The sequence below is a fragment of the Megascapheus bottae genome, chromosome 5 (genome assembly GCF_031878675.1).
Source record: "Megascapheus bottae isolate mThoBot1 chromosome 5, mThoBot2.hap1, whole genome shotgun sequence".
NCBI classification, from domain to species: domain Eukaryota; kingdom Metazoa; phylum Chordata; class Mammalia; order Rodentia; family Geomyidae; genus Megascapheus; species Megascapheus bottae.
In genome coordinates, this window is record NC_143513.1 from 82,274,054 (window position 1) to 82,294,830 (window position 20,777).

At 44.2% G+C, this 20,777-nt stretch overlaps 1 protein-coding gene across 1 annotated transcript in view; it reads right to left on the reverse strand.

The window, feature by feature from the left end:
- Rheb (Ras homolog, mTORC1 binding) overlaps positions 1-20,777 on the reverse strand; it is a 40,705-nt gene that overhangs the window by 8,961 nt on the left and 10,967 nt on the right. Inside the window, exons 2-3 of the mRNA XM_090333564.1 lie at positions 9,404-9,475; positions 3,658-3,725 (exon numbers count right to left, since the gene is read on the reverse strand). Coding sequence (XP_090189690.1) covers positions 3,658-3,725; positions 9,404-9,475 — 140 coding nt within the window. The remainder of the gene's footprint in view (positions 1-3,657; positions 3,726-9,403; positions 9,476-20,777) is intronic.

The following is a 20,777-nucleotide window of genomic DNA, read 5'->3' on the forward strand; positions in this document are numbered from 1 at the left end:
GGCTGGGGAGGAAGTTTCCAGGAAAGCCATCCAATGGCTTACACTCACTGGAGGCCTCAAGTATCTCCTGTCTATGGACTTCCATGGGCTGAATCCTGTGTCATTTTGTTTAGTATGGCCCTAGGGGAAACAGGCTAAATCAGCTAGGTTGGTGTGAGTTTACACAATGGTGAGATTGCCTACTAGCACATTTCTCAGAATGCGTCCTGTCACTAGGGTAAAGAGTGCCTTGGTAACCTCTGATAAAAACTACAAAGTAAAAAATACTTGCTAGTAGTATTGCTATGAGAAACTTACTGCGTGTAGTTTTACTCCTTAGCCTCTGGTGTAGCTGGAACTACATACAGATGTGCACCGGGTCTGGCTACAGATGGCTTTGAAAAGATTCTGCCCCTGGATCATTTCTCCTTACCATTCCCGTCTTCACCTGACCAGCTCTGTGCAAATTCAAATGCAGGCACTCTTGCCAAGTTTCCCCAGCAAGGAATTGAGAGGGAAACGGGGGCAGGGGGATATCTCTCACCTCCAGGAGCATGTGCTGCATGTCCTTGTCACATGATAACTGCCAACACTGCCTTTAAGAATTATTAAGCCAGGGCTGGGGAGTTTGGCCTAGTGGTAGAGTGCTTGCCTAACATGCATGAAGACCCGAGTTCAATTCCTTGGTACCACATACAAAGAAAAAAGCCGGAAGTGATGCTGTGGCTCAAGTGGTAGAGCTCTAGCCTTGAGAAAGTCCAAGGACAGTGCTCAGGCCCTGAGCTCAAGCCCAAGATTGGCAAAAAAAATATAAATTATTAAGCCAAGTGCCTGTGGCTCACGTCCGTCATCCTAGCTATGTTATGAGGCTGAGATCTAAGGATCCTGGTTCAAAGCCAACCCAGGCAGGAAAAGACTATGAAACTCTTATCTCCAATTAACCATAAAAAAAAAAAAAAAAAAAAAAAAAAGGAAGTGGTGCTGTGGCTCAAAGTGGTAGAAAGTGGTAGAGCACCAGCTTTGAGTAAAAAAGCTTAGGGATCGAGCCCAGGCCCTGAGTTCAAGCCCCATGACCTACAAAACAACAACAACAAAAAACAAAAAAAAAAACAAAAAAAAAAAACAGGCAGGGAGTTTGGCTTAGTGGTGGAGTGCTTGCCTAGCATGCATGAAGACGCAGGCTTGATTCCCCGGTACCACATACACAGGAAAAGCCAGAAACGGTGTTGTGGCTCAAGTGGCAGAGCACTAGCCTTGAGAAAGCCCAAGGTGCTCAGGCCCCAAGTTTAAGCCTCAGGACTGGCAAACAACAACAAAACCTATTAGCTTCATAGCAACTGTCTACAATATTCAAAGTAGCAGATAAATTCAGTTTGAATTTTGTGCACAAATTCTCTAAACACTTCTTTTTTTCCTCTTTTGTTGTTCGTGGGGCTTGAACTCTGGGCCTGGGCACTGTCACTGAGCTCTTCAGCTCAAGGCTACCATCCTACCCCTGAAGCCACAGCCCCATTTCCCGTTTTCTAGTGATTAATTGAAGATTAAGAGTCACTCCTTGGCTCTTTAGTGCCTTGGCTGGCTTTGAATCGGAATCCTCAAGTCTCAGCCTCCTGAGTAGCTAGGATTACAGGCATGAGCCACTAGGCCTAACTTCTCTAAACAGTCTTATCTACCAGTAACAGAAGCCAAGCAGACAATAGCTGGTACTATCGGTGTTTCCTGCTTCATTGGTTTGTGTGTGTGTGTGTGTGTGTGTGTGTGTGTGTGTGTGTGTGTGTGTGTGTGTGTGTGTGGTTTATGTGTGACTCAACTTTCCACTTTTTTTTTTTTTTTGCCAGTCCTGGGGCTTGAACTCAGGGTGTGAGCACTGTCCCTGGATTTTCTCAAGGCTAGGGCTCTACCACTTGAGCCACAGCACCACTTCTGGCTTTTTTCTATGTATGTGGTACCGAGGAATTGAACCTGGGTCTTCGTGCACGCTAGACAAGGACTCTACCACTAGGCCAAACTCCCGGCCCCTCAATTTCCATTTCTAAATTCACACCAAAACATGAAGCACTGGGAATTCATTTCCAACTCATACGACATGTTTCATTATTCCAAGTCCACTCCAGATCTCCAGGCTCCAGAGAAAAGCCCCCATTCAACATGGCAAATCAGATTATACCACTCGTCCTCCTGCTGGCCTGATCCTTTGTGATTATAGCTTCGAGGGCAGAAGGAGCCAGGAATTAAAACTCCCAGCTTCACTATTCCCTGTCCTCCAGTGCAGGGAGAAATTCAATCTAACAGAATGGTTTCTAGGAAAAGCAGAACTGGGCACCATGGAAATGGAGCAGCTAAGCTGTCAAAAGGGCTATTTCCTATTCTTATTTGCCCCTTTGCTCCCAGTCAGTTCCCTGATGAACCCATTCCACATTACCTGACTATACTGACTGAACTCAGGGCCTGGACACTGTCCCTGAGCTTTTTCACTCAAGGCTAGCACTCTAGCACTTTGAGCCACAGCACTACGTCCAGTACACTGTCATCACAGTGCTGGGTAGCAGAGCAGCTTGACTTTTGGCAATTATGAGCTGCATAGAAAAACAAACCGAAACTCTACAATCTCTAATCTTTTCTCCCCCCACCCCTCTCTTTCCCTCTCTCCCTCCCTTTTTCTCCCTCTTTTGTGCTAGTCATGGGGCTTGAGCTCAGAGCTTGAGCACTGTCCTTGGTTCTTTCTCAAGGCTAGTGCTATCATTTGAGCCACAGCACCACTTCTGGCTTTTTCTGTGTATGTGGTACTGAGGAATGGAACCTGGCTCTTCATGCATGCTAGACAAGTAATCTATCACTAGGCCATGCTCCCAGCCACAATCTCTAATCTTATCACTATAACCACAACTACATAAACTGAAGGCAACATTCAAACTGAATCTGGGAGGCCAATTAAACCAGAGCTTTAAGACCAAGTACTCAGACGATGAAATCAGTTGTTTTTTCCTTGTAAATTCTCGTGCTGGTACTTAAGATTTACTTTTGCTCTTAATGTACAATGCATATTACACAGGGAAGAAAAACACTAATAATTCTGGAATGCAGAAGTCTATATTGAGTATCAAGCACTCATAAAACATTTAGAATATATTTTAGAAGCTGGGCACCAATTGGTCATGCCTGTAGATCTGAGGATCTCAATATGATGCCAATTGAGCAGAAAAGCCCCCTTGAGACTCTAATACCCAACAAGCTGGAAGTCGTGCTTCAGCTCAAAGGATAGAGTGCTAGCCCTGAACACAAAGAGGCTGAGAGACAGCAGCCAAGCCCTGAGTTCAAGCCCCAGAAGGGAAAAGAAAAGAAAAAAGGAAAGGAAAGGAAAGGAAAGGAAAGAAAAGAGGGAGGAGATGGGAGGGAGAAAAATATTTTAGGGGTCAGAAGCATGGCTCCAGCAATAGAGTGCCAGCCAATGGAATCAAGCCTCAGATTACTGAGTTTGCGTCCAGGCAGAAAAGCATATATTTTAAACAATTCTAAGATAGAAAAATATGTCTCAGAAGACAACGTAGAGTTCATGTGAATGTTCCAAGACATACAGTGTGAGTGAGGACTGTTCTCGGTGGCACTTGGACTCTGCTAGGCCAAGACTGCCAGGTAGATGTCACTGCACAAGATTCTAAGGTTTCTGAGGTCACTTACTTGCCCAGCTGTATCTACAAGTTGAAGATGATACTCTTGTCCATTTACTGTGATCAACTTTGTGAAAGCTGTAAGGAAAAAAAAAACATTAATTTAAATAAATTAACTCTAGCCTGCTTTAAGTAAAAACAGTAATAACATACTAGAGCTCCTAATCTCAAGAATACTTTCTAGGAAACAAAAAAAGGAGTCTCCTGTGTGGTACAGATTCTCCCCTACTTCTATTATTTAACTAAGAATCACTTCAACTAAGAATCAATCACTGCTGGCTCACACCTGTAATCCTAACTTCTAAGGAGGCTGAGATCTGAGGATCGGGGTTCAAAGCCAGTCTGGGGGACAGTGAGCGTGGCCTAGTGGTTAAGTAGCTCAGGGACAGTGCCCAGGCCACGAGTTCCAGCCCAGGACTGACAAAAGAACAAAAACAAAACAAAAAAGTGCTATGATCTTTCAGTACAAGAAAGAAAGAAAGAAAGAAAGAAAGAAAGAAAGAAAGAAAGAAAGAAAGAAAGAAAGAAAGAAAAGAATCCTTTTATAGAGAGAAAAAAAAAAACAGCATAAAAAAGATGTTCTGGGGTGAAACCACTGTTCTCATTTACCTAAGGACCTAAGCAAACTGTCACAACTTGTTTTTTCCTATCAAAGAAAAAACAACATCCCGGTAACTTCCAGAAAAGCCAAGTCAGTCAGAATTCTAAAGTGACGAGCTTTAAATAAATACAGGTAAATGAGGGCCGGGAGTTTGGCCTAGTGGTTAAAGTGCTTGCCTAGCATGCATGAAGACCCCGGTTCGATTCCTCGGTACCATATATAGAAAAAAGCCGGAAGTGGTGCTGAGGCTCAAGTGGTAGAGCTCTAGCCTTGAGAAAGTCCAAGGACAGTGCTCAGGCCCTGAGCTCAAGCCCAGGACTGGCAAAAAAAAAAAAAAATACAGGTAAATGAGGGAGGAACTATTAACAGTAAGGAAGTACAGCAGATGCCACTACCACCTTGGCTGCTCAGGCCTGGAGACCCACGCTACTCGCGGCACAGCAATCTACTTGGTGCTACAGAGAAAAGGGGAAGCAAAAAGAGACAAATGGGGGCTGGGAACATGGCTTAGTGGTAGAATGACATGGGATGGAGTCACCTGGCAAGGCCAGCCATGGACCTGTCAAGGCGCAGCTGTAAGAAACCTTCCGTTTGGATTAAGAAGTGTGTTTCCTCAAGAGGCACTGTAAACTTACACTGACATGCTGAATTAAAACCACTTTGTACAAAGGATGCTGCTGTTAGTCCTTGACCCTAGGTGGCACCCTAGTGAAAAAAGCACCCACCCTGTCGTCTTACATTCTTTCTAGGCAGAAGGTAGATAGCAAGTAAAAAAGCCAAGATAGGCTGGGAGTTTGGCCTAGTGGTAGAGTGTTTGCCTAGCATGCACGCAGACCCGGGTTCGATTCCTCGGTACCACATACAAAGAAAAAAGCCGGAAGTGGTGCTGAGGCTCCAGTGGTAGAGCTCTAGCCTTGAGAAAGTCCAAGGACAGTGCTCAGGCCCTGAGCTCAAGCCCAGGACCGACAACGACGACAACAACAACAAAAAGCCAAGATAAGCTGAAGTAAAAGATGACAGGCAGGAAGCTAGCTAAGGGCCTTATGGACCTGAATATTCGTGCTGGTGAGCCAAGGGTCCTGAGCCAAAGAGTAATACAATCCAACCATAATCCTTAAAACATTATGCCGGCAACAGACATACTGTGAGGAAAAGGAGAAGCTCCATTCCCTTCCCTCCTTTCTTTTCTTTCTTTCCCCTCCTAGGGCTCAAACTCAAGGCTCAGGTGCTGTCCTTGAGCCTCTTTGTGTTCAGGGCTAGCAATCTACCCCTTGAACTCCAGTGCCACTCCTGACTTCTTGGAGTCCTTTATTGGAGAGTAGAGTCTCATGGGAACTTTTCTGCCCAACAGGCATCATACCGCAATCCTCAGATCTATAGGCATGAGCTACTGGTGCCCAGCTTCTAAAACATAGTCTAACTACTCATGGGCTGAGATTTGAGGATTCCAGTACAAAGCCAGCAGGGACAGGCAAGTTTTCACGAAACTCCTATCTCCAACAAACCATGAGAAAACTCCAAGTGGCCCTGTGGTTACAAGAGGTAGAGTACTAGCCTTGCTCAGGGACAGCACTCAGGCCCTGAAAGGCCTCATGGCCAACCACCCCCCCCCCAAAAAAAAAAGGAAGAAAAAAAAAAGCAAGCAAGCTCACTCAGTTCTCTCAGTTAGGCAGAAGGAGCATGTAAGCCTAGGAATTAAGGGACCAGCATAGGCAATACAGCACAACACAAGGAAAGAAAAATAGTGAGTAGCTGGTCTAGAACACTCCTCAGTGCTGGGATTACAGGAAAACGTTACCATGCCTAGCTTCTCCGTGTCTGCTTCTGCCTATTGCAATGTTGCTGGCATGTTTTAAGGATATAGTTGGGATTGTATTACTCCTTGGCTCAAGACCTTTGGCTTATCAGCACATTCAGGTCCATAAGGCCCCTAGCTGGCTTCTTGCCTCTCATGTGAACTGATTTATTATTATTATAATTATTACTATTATTATTTTGGTCAGTCATGGGGCTTGAACTCTGGGCCTGGGCACTGTCCCTGAGCTCTTCAGCTCAAGGCTACTGTCCTGCCCCTTGAGCCACAGCACCATTTCCAGTTTTCTAGTGGTTAATTGGAGATAAGAGTCCAATGGTCTTGGCCAGGAGTTTGGCTTAGAGGTAGAGTGCTTGCCTAGCATGCATCCAGACCCGGGTTCAATTCCTTGGTACCACATACATAGCAAAAAGCCGGAAGTGGTGCTGAGGCTCAAGTGGTAGAGTGCTAGCCTTGAGAAAGTCCAAGGACAGTGCTCAGGCCCTGAGCCCAAGCCCAGAACTGGCCAAAAAAAAAAAAAAAGAGTCCAATAGTCTTTAGTGCCTGGCCTGGCTTTGAACCTTAATCCTCAGATCTCAGCCTCCTGAGTAGCCAGGATTACAGGCATGAGCCACTGCGCCCAGCTTATTATTTTTTGTTTGTTTTGGTTCTTGAGCTTGAACTCAGGGCCTGGGCACTGTCCCTGAGCTAGCACTCTACCCCTTGGAGCTACAGCTCCACTTCAGGCTTTTGTGAGTAGTTTACTAGAGTTAAGAGTCTCTCAGACTTTCTTGCCCAGACTGGCTTTGAAACATGATGCCTCTAGTAGCAAGGATTATAGGTGTGAGCCACTGGCATCCAGCTTGCTTGATTCTTTAGATAATATTGAGTTATGTAAGTTGGACTTTCTTCTGACCCATTACTTTAGATAGTGCAGCTAGAGCCTATCTCAAAAATAATGACCAAGGGGCTGGGGGTTTGGCCTAGTGGTAGAGTGCTTGCCTAGCACGGGTTCATTTCCCCAGTACCACATACACAGAAAAGGCCAGAAGTGGTGCTATGGCTCAAGTGGTAGAGCTCTAACCTGGAGAAAGCCCAAGGACAGTGCTCAGGCCCTGAGTTCAAGCCCCCAGACTGATTAAAAAAAAAAAGTTCAAAATCAGGGTGCTGGAGGCTCATGCTTATGACTGATCGTAGTTACTCAGAAGACTGGGATCTGAGGATTGTACTTCAAAGCCAGCTAGGATAGCAAATCCATAAGATTCTTCTTTCTAATTAACCAGCAAAAAGATGAAACTTAGAGGCATGGTTCAAGTGGCAGAGTAAAAAATCCTAGTGAGAGGCTCTAAATTCAAGCCCCAGTATTGGCACTACCACCACCATCACCATTACCAACAAAACAATTTTAAAATCTGGTTGGGTGGAATAGCTCAGTGGTAGAATGTCTGGGTTATTTTAGCTTGGCAAGTTCCAGGCCAAATTCAAAACCCCAGTAACACTCCCAATACTAATCCATCTGTTCTTTACACTTTCTTACAATTCTGTAAGTGACCAGCTAACCTTAACATAGGAATTAGTCAGGAATTTACCCTGCAGATCTTAGTTGGGGTTACTTTCAAACATGGATTTTCTTAGGGTTAACGTAGCAACCAACATGATTTCCCTTGTGACACCGGGTACCGGGACGCAAAGGACACTATTAAACCAGTAGTGGGCAAAGTTCTATAAAGGATTAGATAGCAAATATTTTAAGCTTTTATGGGCCACACAGTGTCTGGTTTACCTATATTCAACAGCTACCAGTGTAGAACAAAAGCAGCAATAAATAATATGTAAAGAACTGATAACTTTGTGAGCCAGGAGCAGTGGCTCACACCGGTAATCCTAGCTACTCAGGAGGCTGAGATCTGAGGATCAAGGTTCAAAGCCAGGCCAGGCACAAAAGGACCTGAGACTCTTATCTCCAGTTAATACCTAGAAAATAGGAAGTGGGGCTTGGCTCAAGGGTAGGGCGGGAGCCTAGAGCTGAAGAGCTCAGGGATAGTGTCCGGGCCAAGTTCAAGAACAGAACAGAACAGAACAGAACAGAACTGATAACTTCGTTAGGGCAGAAGATGTCGTTCAGCAGTGCACTTGCCTAGCATGTACCAGGGCTTAGGTTCCAGTCTCAACCTTGCAAAGCAGTAACAAGGAACAAAATCTTTGATGACCAAGACTTCTGAATACTAAAACACAAATTTTATGTAAGTTTCAGATGTCATAGTATTACTGTTTGCACTTTAGCTCTTGGACTAAAGAAAAGTTGCTGGCCCTTTAGGCCTACAGAATAGCCTAGCAACCTTGCTATAGGCCAATGAATGCGGGTGTTTTTGCTGTAAAGCATCTGCAATAAAGAATCTAGTTGTCGGACGGGGAGTTTGGCTTAGTGGTAGAGTGCTTGCCTAGCATGCACGAAGACCCGGGTTTGATTCCTCGGTACCCCACATACATAGCAAAAAGCTGGAAGTGGTGCTGAGGCTCAAGTGGTAGAGCTCTAGTCTTGAGAAAGTCCAAGGGCTGGGCTCAGACCCTGAGCTCAAGCCCAGGACTGGCAAAAAAAACAAAAAACAAAAAAAGAAAAAGGAATCCGAGGATGGAAGGGTTGCCGTGGCTCAAGTGGTAGAACACTAGCTTTGAGCACAGAGGCAGGGGCCAGGCTAGTCCCAGAACCCACCTGACATTTTACATGAGCACCAGCCAAAAGCTGGGCTTCTGCTTTCAACAGCTTCTCTGACATTTCCAGATTATAAGGATTCTCTGCAATCTTTGGAGAGATTTAAACAGAGCAAAGGCTGTGGCTTTTATCTGCATGTGGTCTGAAATGCACACAGGCTTTCTGAGCAACTTCTTTTTAATGCTCCTATCTCAAAAGAGCTCATGTCCTGGCAGCCTCTTTCAAGTCTTGAGGACTGGAGTCAGGGACTGCTCCTATGCAAGCAGGAAACCAGGGGCCGCAGTGTCCTCATCCTTTCTCTTTCAGGCTTGAGGCTGGAAAAAGGGCAACTGTGGAGAAAGGAAGAAAAAACAAAACCAACACTGCTCTCTGGTTTCTTGAGGCAGATTCTGAACATGAAGGTTCTGGTACTGAACCAACAGGTTCCTATTATTCAAATAACAATTTATAGATGACTGAGGATCCAGACACTGAATGAAAACAAACCCATTGGATAGTGGGGATAGTTTCTAGAAGCTATCTCTGAACCTAAGAGAAAGGTAGATTTAATGGAATAGCCTGCAATCCAAGGCTCTGCGAGCATACAATGACTGACTGTCTGTAGGCAAGACAAGCATTCTCAGTTCCATATACTTGAAAATAATACTTACTATTTTCTATGGTTGGATCATAGGAGTCAACAAACTGGCCTTCAACAAACTGAATCGTCAAAGAGGACTTCCCTGTGAGAGAGAACAACAGTTCAGTATGTCCTGGCTTGAGAATAAGTAATTCTGTTTTACCAAAAAAATAATAAAATAAATAAAAACCCTCTGGGGCTGGAAATGCAGCTTAGTGGTAGAGTGCTTGCCTAGCATGCATGAGCCTTAGGTTCAATTATACAGTACCACATACACAGAAAAGGCCAGAAGTGGTGCTGTGACTTAGGTGGTAGAGCGCTAGCCTTGAGCAAAAGAAGCTCAGGTCCTGAGTTCAGTCCCAGCTTCCCCTACCCCCCCAAGCCATTCTAAGAGATAAAATATAAGAGTTTGTCTTAATTGCCATTTGGGCAGTTTCAAAAGTGAAATAAAAGCCAGGTGTGGTGGCTCACAGTCAGCCCAGGACTAAAGACCTCGAGACTCTTTAATTCTTTAATTAATCCTTTAATTAATCGCTAGAAAATGGGAAGGGGGCTGTGTGTTCAAGGGGTAGGGTGTGGCCTTGAGCTGAAGAGCTCAGGGACAACATCCAGGGCCAGAGTTCAAGAACCAAAACCTACCAAAAACAAAAACAAGTGATATACACATCATTAATGTGCTTTGGTTGTGAAGACTGATCAATTAGATTACCAACGAGCACATCAGCTATCTGTTAAGGTAAATATTCATTCTAAACCAAGCTAATTTTCTCTAGTGGAGAAAACTAATTTTCTCTAGTCTGACAGTTGAATCTTAATATGAAAATCAAAGTTTTTTTTGTTTTTTTTTTTTGCCGCCAGTCCTTAGGCTTTCTCAAGGCTAGAGCTCTACCTCTTGAGCCACAGCACTACTTGTTTTTTTGGTTAGTCATGGGGCTTGAACTCTGGGCCTGAGCTCTTCAGCTCAAGGCTACTACTCTACCCCTGGAGCCATAGCACCATTTCCAGTTTTCCAGTGGTTAATTGGAGATGAGTCTCATGGACTTTAGTGCCTGGGCTGGCTCTGAACAGAGATCCTCAGATCTCAGCCTCCTGAGTAGCTAGGATTACAGGCATTAGCCACTGTGCCCCGCTGACTTTTTGTTTACATGGTACTGAGGAATCGAAGGGCTTCATGCATGCTAGGCAAGCACTCTACCACTGACCCACATCTGTTTTTGAGCCAGGGTCTGGCATACTTCAGACAGGCCTCAAATCAGGTGCCATTGTGTCTGACAAGAAATTTCATAAATTTCATAAAATCTCCAATAGGAAGAGCTTGCATGTTAACACATATCAGGCAAGCAGGGCTCTAACTTCTCATTCTCTTATTTGCCCTCTAAATTCCCACTGGAGGACCTGAAAACAATGCATGCACATACTGTATGGATGACACAACTTGGGAACACGGTTCTGATTACTTTATCATGGAAACAGGAAGTGGACTCTCCCTAACACTACCCAGGAAATCTTCCTGCTCCAACCCTCAGAATGTTATTAAACACCAGTGCCATATACTTTCCATCTCAGAAGGAACTGAAATACCAATCTTACACTGTAAAACCACTGAGTCAGACCTTCAGGCTGTGTGGATATTTTCACACCAAGTCATTCCCCACAGACTAGAAAACTGAATCAATTCATTAAAACTTAAGGTCATTCTGGACTGCACAGGAAAAAAAATAATAAACTAGACCAAATTTTCAAAATATAATTACTGTTACACATTCAAAGAGTTCCTCATTTGTATGATAAAAGGAATGTTATTTGGTGGGCAAAATTAACATTTGACTTGAACTGTAAGGTCCATCTGGCCAAAGCAAACAATGTAGTCTAGCCAGAATCCCAACAAAAAGACAGTGAATTATTGTCCTTAGGAGCAGTGAAAAGGATTCCAGGACTTGGAATGGTCTTCTTCAGGGCATTCCCTGATTTGTCAATTAGACTGGCCCTCTGGAGAAAAGCGTTATTCATTAGAAGTGGGACTACGGAAAAAGCCCAGCTTCCCTTGGGTCTATCTTCCCTTGGACTGGCCCCTAAGGTGAGATGATTAATTACTGAAATCAAGTAGGGACAGAAAGCTGCTTGCTGACTTGACGCCGTGGGTTATCAGCCATCTTTACTAAAGATGGGTGTTTCCACACTGGCTTTAAGAGACCCCCCCAGAGGAGCAGGTTACATTTCCTGGCTGTCAGCTATGAAGAAGCCACTGCTCACCGACAGCATGCCAGGCCCTTCCCTGGAACCCTTTCACAAGCTGCTCAGATCTCACACATCCACTCTGCTGTAGTTCCTAGCAAACTCAGGCTCTGAAACACTAGCTATTTTCTGAAGATGACTTAGTAGCACAATGACCAGAAGGGGTTTCAGATACATACAACTTGAACTCCAGCTCCAGGTAACATCAATTCCCTAGAGAAATGACACAGGGGGAAAAAAACCCAAGAGTGACCTGAAATAAACAGTACAGCTGTACATGGCCAGCCACCTATGGGCATTTCTGCAGAGAAACAGACAGACACAAAGCACTTATTTAATGGCACCAATCGTGAATACAATTCAGTCCTTCATTCAACTTCTATATACTCCTCTTCAAAATGAAACCCACCTTAATATTACAAACCTTTAACATTTTAATTAAGTTAAAAATTACTTAATCGCCAGGCGAAGGAAACAATCCAGAAGCCCTACTGCAGATGAATGGATACAGAAAATGTGGTATACACACACACACACACACACACACACACACAATGGAATTCCACACAGCCAACAGACAAGATAAAATAATGGCATTTGCAGGGAAGTGGATGAATCTAGAGCGAATCATGTTGAGTGAGACAAGTCAAGACCAAAGGAACAAAAGGCGCATGGTATCCTTAATATGTGGCTATTAAATCCAAAGAGTACAAGACCGAGGACTCAATATTTGCACACCCAAAGCTATGGACATGGTATTGGAAATATAAACACAACTACATAGACATAAAAACCTATGACTCCATAGACAGAATGTTTTATTTCATAAATTAATATGTATCTATGATATACAAACCCTTAGCCTAATTTTGATGATGTTCTAAAAACTAAGTGCCAGTGATTGTAGAGATTCCCTTCTTGAACACTTGTTTAACATGTCACTTGAAGTATGATGTAAAAATCAATGTTAATAAATTCTTCAAGGGCTGGGAGTTTGGCCGAGTGGTTAAAGTGTTTGCCTAGCATGCATGAAGACCGGGGTTCAATTCCTCAGTACCACATACATAGAAAAAAGCCAGAAGTGGTGCTGAGGCTCAAGTGGTAGAGCTCTAGCTTTGAGAAAGTCCAAGGACAGTGCTCAGGCCCTGAGCTCAAGCCCAGGACTGGCAAAAAAAAAAAAAAATCTTCAATAAAAAATTATTTAATCTAGAAAGTTGAAAAAAAAATTTTTGGGGGTCTGTTGTGGGGCTTGAACTCCGGGCCTGGGTGTTGTTCCGGAGCTCTTCAGCTCAAGGCTACCAGCCTACCTCTGAAGCCACAGCACCACTTTCGGTTTTTTAGTGGTTAACTGGGGGTAAGAGAGTCTCAGAGATTTTAGTGTAGCGCTGGCTTTGAACCACAGTCCTCAGATCTCAGTCTCCTGAGTGGGTAGGATTAAAGGCCTGAGACACTGTTCCTGGCATAAGCTGAACTTTTTTTTAATTAAAGAAATATTTCTGGGGCTGGGAGTTTGGCCTAGTGGTAGAGCACTTGCTTAGCATGCACAAAGACCTGGGTTCAACTCCTCAGTACCACACACATAGAAAAAGCTGGAAGTGGTGCTGTGGCTCAAGTGGTAGAACGATAGCCTTGAGAAAGCACAAGGACAGTGCTGAGGCCCTGAGCCCTGGAAAGAATTTTTTTTTTAATGTAGCCAGTCCTGGGGCCTGAACTCAAGCCTGGGCACTGTCCCTAAGCAAGCTGCTTTTGGCCAATGCTAGCACTCTATCACTTAGCAACAGTGCCACTTCTTTTCTGTTTATGAGGTACTGAGGAATCAAACCCAGGGCTTTATGCAAGCTAGGCAAACACTGTATCATTAAGTCACATTCCTAGACCCTACCTTAAAAAACAAAACAAAACAAGAACAGCATTGTGTTTTTATAACAATAAAATGGCCCCAGAAGTGTTCTCTCCACAGAAGGTGTATTTTCAATGTTGTTGCTGGAATCTTACAAAACAGGCACTGTTTAAATAACTTCTTTAATAATTTTCAAGTTAATTTTGAACTTGTTTTCATGCCTAGTCTTAAAAAAAAATATGTAACTAATTGTTTACCCCTGCCCCCACTTACCAGCATTCTCTAGTACAGTTTACTGTTACTAGTTAACTGAGGTATGATGAGGAGGTTTTTGGTCTACAAACTAATCTATTAAGTCATCTGGCAGACAAATTTGTACTATGTATCCGGGATGCAGTCTTTCTGATGACTGCCCTCCTTTTTTTTTTCTTGGTTTCCTGGTTCTGGATACTGAGTTTCTTTGCATAAGGCTAGTGTTCTACCATTTGAGCCACAGCTCTTCTGGGTTTTTTTTCTGTGATTATTATTAGCGTGGGCACAGGGCAGAGAATGTGGCTTCATGGCAGAACGCTTGCCTAACATGCACCAATAACCACAACAACAACAAAAATAATATATATATATATATATATATATATATATATATATAGAGAGAGAGAGAGAGAGAGAGAGAGAGAGAGAGAGAGAGGGAGAGGGAGAGGGAGAGAAAAGGAGAGGGAATTTCACGGACTTTCCTGCCTAGACTGGCTTCAAACCACGATAGTGAGATCTCTACCCCCTGAATAGCTAGGATGGCTGGCGTGAGCCTGTCAGCCAGCCCAGTACTTTTGCTTGGTACTGGGGACTGAAGCAGAGAGCTTCAACCAGGGCATGTATAACCACAGCACAGAGCAACAGTCTAGGCCCTCGCTCCAAATTCTAAACCCACAGCAGCCTCGAAACTCAAGTGTTCCTTGGCACTTTGGAAGCCTACCTACCTGCTGGGCATGTTAGGAAGCAAGGGCCAGTCATCCTGTCCAGACCTCACCAGCTCTGACCTGGCACCTCTGTGGGCCCCGTCAATTGGCAGGCAGCAGCAACCTGCCCAGTCTCATTTGCTGATTCTCAGTGTCTCATCGACATCACCTCTGAAGAGATGGTTTCAAGCCAGGGGCAGTGAGCCATGGGGTCATGAGATAAGCTTACTGAGCCATGACCCACATTAAGTATTTAAGAACACCGGCCTGGATTGTAAATAAAGGTGGCAGAACACTTCTGTCTAGGTTATAAACACATTTAGACTTGGATGACAATAAAAATGTATTTCTTACTAAGGGCTTTAGTTTTAGAAAGGGTAGAAATGGGGCAGGCACTTTGGCCTAGTGGTAGAGTGCTTGCCTAGCATGCAAGAAGATCCGGTGCGATTCCTTGGTACCACATACATAGAAAAGCTGGAAGTAGTGCTTTAGCTCAAGTGGTAGAGCTCTAGCCTTGAGGAAGCCCAAGGACAGTGCGCAGGTCCTGAGTTCAAGCCCCAGGACTGGCAAAAAAAAAAAAAAAAGTACAAGTCCTTGAGTTCAGGCTCTAGTACTGGTGCGCGCACGCATGCACGCATGCACGCACGCACGCACGCATGCGCACACGCGCACACGCACACACACACACACACACACACGAAGAGGAGGAGGAGGAGGAGGAGGAGGAGGAGGAGGAGGAGGAGGAGGAGGAGGAGGAGGAGGAGGAGGAAAAAATAATTAGCCTGGGGCTGGGAGTTTGGCCTAGTGGTAGAATGCTAGTCTAGCATGAACAAAAAGACCTGAATTTGGTTCCTTGGTATCACATACGTAGAAAAAACCAGAAGTGGTGCTGTGGCTCAAGTGGTAGAGCTCTAGCACTGAGAAAGCTGAAGACCAGTGCTCGGGCCCTGAGTTCAAGCCAGAACTGGGAAAAAAAATTAGCCTGATATATATGGAATTAACTCAACCCTAATGTGATATCACCTGGGGAAAGGAAGGAGAGGGGAGAGAAGAAAAGGAAGGAGACGTGACATTGATGATGTTGTCCCACATAACCATTTGTGCAGGTTTCTGGCCAGTCTGCAGCACAGTCCACTCCTTGTGATGGTATGCTTGGAAAGGAACCACACGCGCAGTAAGTTGTTCTCAACACAGATATTCAGTACAAGGCATGTCTCCTCAAAGTGGGAAAGCTCATCAGCTGTCCATGTGAGGTTTATGGAAGTTTAGTGGTGCACGGAATGCTTTCGTGCTGTAGGTCAGTCACCAGGTACATCAGCTGGTCCACACTGAATGGCGTAGCGAAGACTTTTCAAGTCTTCGGTGCTCATTGAGTGCCTCAATTAGGTCTGCACATCCACCAGCATATTCAGGTGGAGCAGATGGCTTTTGTTCTTCCTTTCCAGTTGCACTTTCTGCAGCCTCAATTTTGCTTCCGATCATTTCACATTTGAAAGCAGGGAGCGGAGAAGGTGAGTGGGGCCCTGCAGTCTGATATTCAGCTCTTGAGAGGTTCCTGGCAATGTCCACAGGAATACTAAGGCACACAGCCACTAGCTACTATTGAACTACCTCACAGGTTTTCCCTTCATCTCCTGCACTACTCACTCCATTCTGCAGATCATGAGCACGTTCCTGTGACTCAGTCGCCACGTTTCAGAGTGATAAGAGTGGCCATCAGTCAAGAGCTCTCAGAAGCTCCTTAAACTGTTAAACTTTCCCTTTTGGGGAAAAAAATTACGCATGATACTACCACTGACATCACATTGCTAAGCTGAGATCACGGCACAGAGCTTTACATGGTGTATGATTTGTGGGGTGTAATTAAAATACTTGGGCCATGATTGAGGTAGATGACTGTTGGGGCCACACCTGTACTCTTAGCTAATCAGGAGGCTGAGATCTGCGGACCATGGGTCAAAGACAGCCAGGGCACAAAAGTCCTTGAGACTTTCTTCTTTTTTTTTTTTAAATCAGTTGTGGAGCTTGAACTCTGGGCCTGGATGCTGTCCTTGAGCTCTTCAGCTCAAGGCTATCCCTGGAGCCACAGTGCCACTTCCCATTGGAGATAAGAGTCTCACGTTCTTTAGGGCCAGAGCTGACTTAAGTGGAGTTGAGATCCTCAGATCCCAGCCTCCTGAGTAGCTAGTCCTTGAGACTCTTATCATCTTCAATTAAACAACCCCAAACCAGAAGTGGAGCACAAAAGCTCAGGCCCTCAATTCAAGCCCCATTAACAACATAAAAATTTTAAAAAGATTACACAATCTAGTTCTTTCTTAAATTCAATTAAGCCTTTTTGCAAGCTACTAAGTCTTCTTCTATAGTAAGGCCACTTAAACTTTTCAAATGCTGGCTGAAATTTTTTCCCCAGATAGAAACAAATCTCTCTTCTATTGTGTAGAGCCACAAATGGTTCCTCTCTTGTCAAATTATGGTGTGACAACATCCATGAAGGACAGCAGACAATTAGAAAGCACTTGTGCCAGGCCAGGAGTTTGGCCTAGTGGTAGAGTGCTTGCCTAGCATGCACAAAGACCCGGGTTCTATTCCTTGGTACCACACACAGAAAAAAGCTGGAAGAGGTGCTGTGACTCAAGTGGTAGAGCTTTAGTCTTGAGAAAAATACAAGGGCAGTGCTCAGGCCTTGAGTTCAAGACCCATGACTAGAAAAAAAAAGGGGGAGAGGGGGAAGGCAGGCAGGCAAGCAAGCAAGAAAGCATTTGTGCAGTGAAGTCACAGCCAGCCAGTCTGCTGTGAAGTGAAGCAAGTTTACTATGTTCTGCCCAACACTGAGTTGCACAAGTATTTTAGAAAGGATGAGAACTACAGAAATGACTGGGCATCAATTTCAAGAGACCCAAAAGCCAGGTGAATGACAAGGACAGGCAGGTTAAAGCACACCACAGTGCAGCTGAGAAATGAAGAGAAGGAATTAATTAATCCAGGGAGCAGGTAAAGGCTTCTTCAGTTAATATGCACTGGAAAACAACTTGGTGCCTAGCCAAACAAACACGTTCTAACAGAAGTATCAGTTCTCCCAGACAAATAACACTGTGAAACAATTTTCAGCAGTAGCCATACGTGTGGATCACATATTCACTACACAGCCTGTTTGTGCAATACTGTCACTACCAGGATTCCAAACTTTCCTGAAGAGCATTCATCTCTGGATGCATCTGGCCTCTCAGATCATTGTTACCATGCTCAGCTAGTAATGATACCCTAATATATGGTCATAAAATGCAAAAAGTTTGCCTCTCACTTCAAGAGCAAAGGACAGTAACTTTCCTATTGTTTTATCTTATTAATTAATTAATTAAAATGAAGACTACCACAGGAGTCAGGCCCCACCTTTAAGATGATTAAGACATTCAGGGAGGCAGTCCCAACCTTCTGACCACCTGTAATCTACTCTCCAGCATCAGGGCAGAGACAAATTATAATTTCTAGCTGACTGGCTCCATAGAACTAAGCTAAGACATTCCCACAGAACTGTGATTTGGTTTCTTCTCTCCTCAAATTACCCTGCAGCTAAATGAATCACTTATTACTTTTATTCCTAGTCTCATTAGTCAGTCAGAGGTGCTTTTATAAAATCAGAGCAGCACCCCAACCTGCCTTTTCTCCTACACTTGTGCCTCCTATCAGCTGTATTTGTACAATTCCTGGCTTGGAAACATTTCATTCCATTCTGAATCCTGAGTTTTCAGAATTCTTACTAAAGATTCATTCACTCACCCACTTAAAATACGTGCTAAGCAACATTTGTGTGCCAGGTGGCACAATTCCAGGCACCAGAGCACATCAGGGATCAGACAGAAAAACCCCTTTTAAGCAAGTAAATTCTAGTGGGAGAAACACACTGAGAGTAAAGATAATAAATGGGAGAAAACCTGGTAGTATCTATTCTCTCTAAGGGAAAGGACTCAGCTTACCCAATTACCATGTTTTCAACTCAAGGATGAACAAATGTATCTAGGCAATGATGAACAGCGGCTATTAACATCACAAAAGAGAACAATCACATTTTATTTACCTTTGATAGAAACAGAAAGCATCACCCTGGAAGCAGCTGGGTCAGAAAGAAGCACTCCAAATCTGACCGAATTACTAGGTTTATAGATTCCCGCCTGTAATCCTAGCTACTCAGGAGGTAGGCTGAGATATAAAATCATGGTTCAAAGACCACCTAAACAGACTAATACCAGAAAATTTTAATCTCCAATTAACCAGCAAAGAAAAAAAAAAAAAACCATAAGCATAGCCCAAGTGGTAGAGCATCAGCCCGCATTCAAGCCCCATTACCCCCAAGTATATGCACAAAAACAAAAACCCTCATGTGTGCTTACTCAAATGCCCCTGGACAATGGGTAAGCAAACTTGCTAAGCCAAACAAGATACTGTTCAACGATAAAAGAACTAAAAGATGGATATACACAGAGATGAACCTCAGATGTGTCACACTACATGAAAGAAGGCAGAATCTAAAAGCTGCAAAAATCTGAATATTTACCCAACTCTACTCTTACAAAGATCCTTTATTGTATGTAAAGAATACCTCAATGAACTTTATTTAAGGAAACCAAGATCAAACATGAAAGCAGGAAAGACAAGGCATTTTTTCAAGGCAGCTGCAGAGTTTTAAGTCAGGGCCTTGCAATTGCTAGGTAGGAAGGTAGGAAGGTAGGAAGGTAGGAAGGTAGGTAGGTAGGTAGGTAGGTAGGTAAGCAGGCAGGCAGGCAGGCAGGCAGACAGGCGCTCTACTGCTAAGTCTCACCTCAGCTCAAACCTACTTCACTATTCTATTAGTAACTGCCCTGAAGACAGAAATCCTCAGCTTAGGAGGGGGAAAAAATGTACCCAATGTACAAATTGATGGCCTTGGCAGGAGGGGAGAGAGAGCTTTCTCCCAGGGCTCACAACTCTCAAATGTTACCTGAGTTTCCCAAAAACACAAAGCAGAGGCTACCTACTTGTTAAGGCTGAAAGTTGGGTAACTGGCCCACCACTGAACTCTTGGCCTTTCCACTGAACTCTTGGGGTTTAGAACAACAGGAGAGAAGTAGGAAGGAATGCCAGGAAGGCCCCTCAGAGGGAGCCAACTACAGAACAGACAACACAAAGGCTGAGGTTATAAATGGACAAGAACTGGATTACATCAGCATTCCTAAGAGGGCTGGAACAGCAATGTTTAGGGGCTTTTTTCTTTTTCTTTTTTTGCCAGTCCTGGGCTTGGGCTCAGGGCCTGAGCACTGTCCTTGGGTTTTTTCTCTATCACTTGAGCCACCACATCACTTCTGGCTTTTTTTCTATGTATATGGTACCGAGAAAACAAACCCTGGTCTTCGTGCATGCTAGGCAAGCGCTCTACCACTAGTCCAAACTCCCGGTCCCTGTTTGTTTGGGGTTTTTTTGCTTTTTTAAATTTCCTTAGCAATGTGTTCCTTACAAGACTATTACGTTTAACAATTATATGCATCCACTTAAGCAAAATAAAACAAGCACAGTTCTGTTCATGTAAGACTGGTCCTAGTTGCTCTGATGAAGAAAAGAGTAGGTAGGTAGACAGATTAGATACATTGGATGGAGACAGGCCCACTGATCTGGATCACCAGTATTTGAGGTAAATGTTCACTGGGATTCCAGCCTCTCATTGCCAGCACACAGGCAAATGAAGACAATACAAACTTGAATTGTTTAAACAGAATCTTCAAGGGCGACGCTGTTTTATTCAGCTCTGTGGGTCATTTGCACATGCATTATCTCACTTGTCCCTATGAGTAAGCAGGGCTGGCATCATCTTGCTTTTTCTCACACCAATTCTCCAACTTTAAAAATAAGACATTGGAAGATTAAAAATAAACTAAGGTGTAAGCTGGGCGCGGTAGCTCCCCCCACTAATCCTAGCTACTCAGAAGGCTGAGATCTGAGAACCACAGTTCAAAGCCAGCCTGGGTACTAAAGTCTCTCAGACTCATCTCCAATTAACCACTAGAAAACTGGAAGTGGTGCTGTGGCTCAAGGGGTAGGGTAGCAGCCTTGAGCTTTAGAGCTCAGGGACAGGGCCTAGGCACAGAGTTCAAGCCCCATGACCAACCCCCCCCCCCAAAAAATAAGGTGCAACTATTATTGACAAAGATGGACAGAAAGGCTAAGTAAAACAGGCTTATAAAGCCAGGAACTGGTGGCTCATGCCTGTAATCCTACCTACTTAGAAGCCTGAGATCCTGGGATCTGAGATTTACTGTTCAAAGCCAGCCTGGGCAGAAAAGTCCATTAGATTCATATCAACAAGCCGTCACACGCATGCACATCTCTCAACAGCTCATACT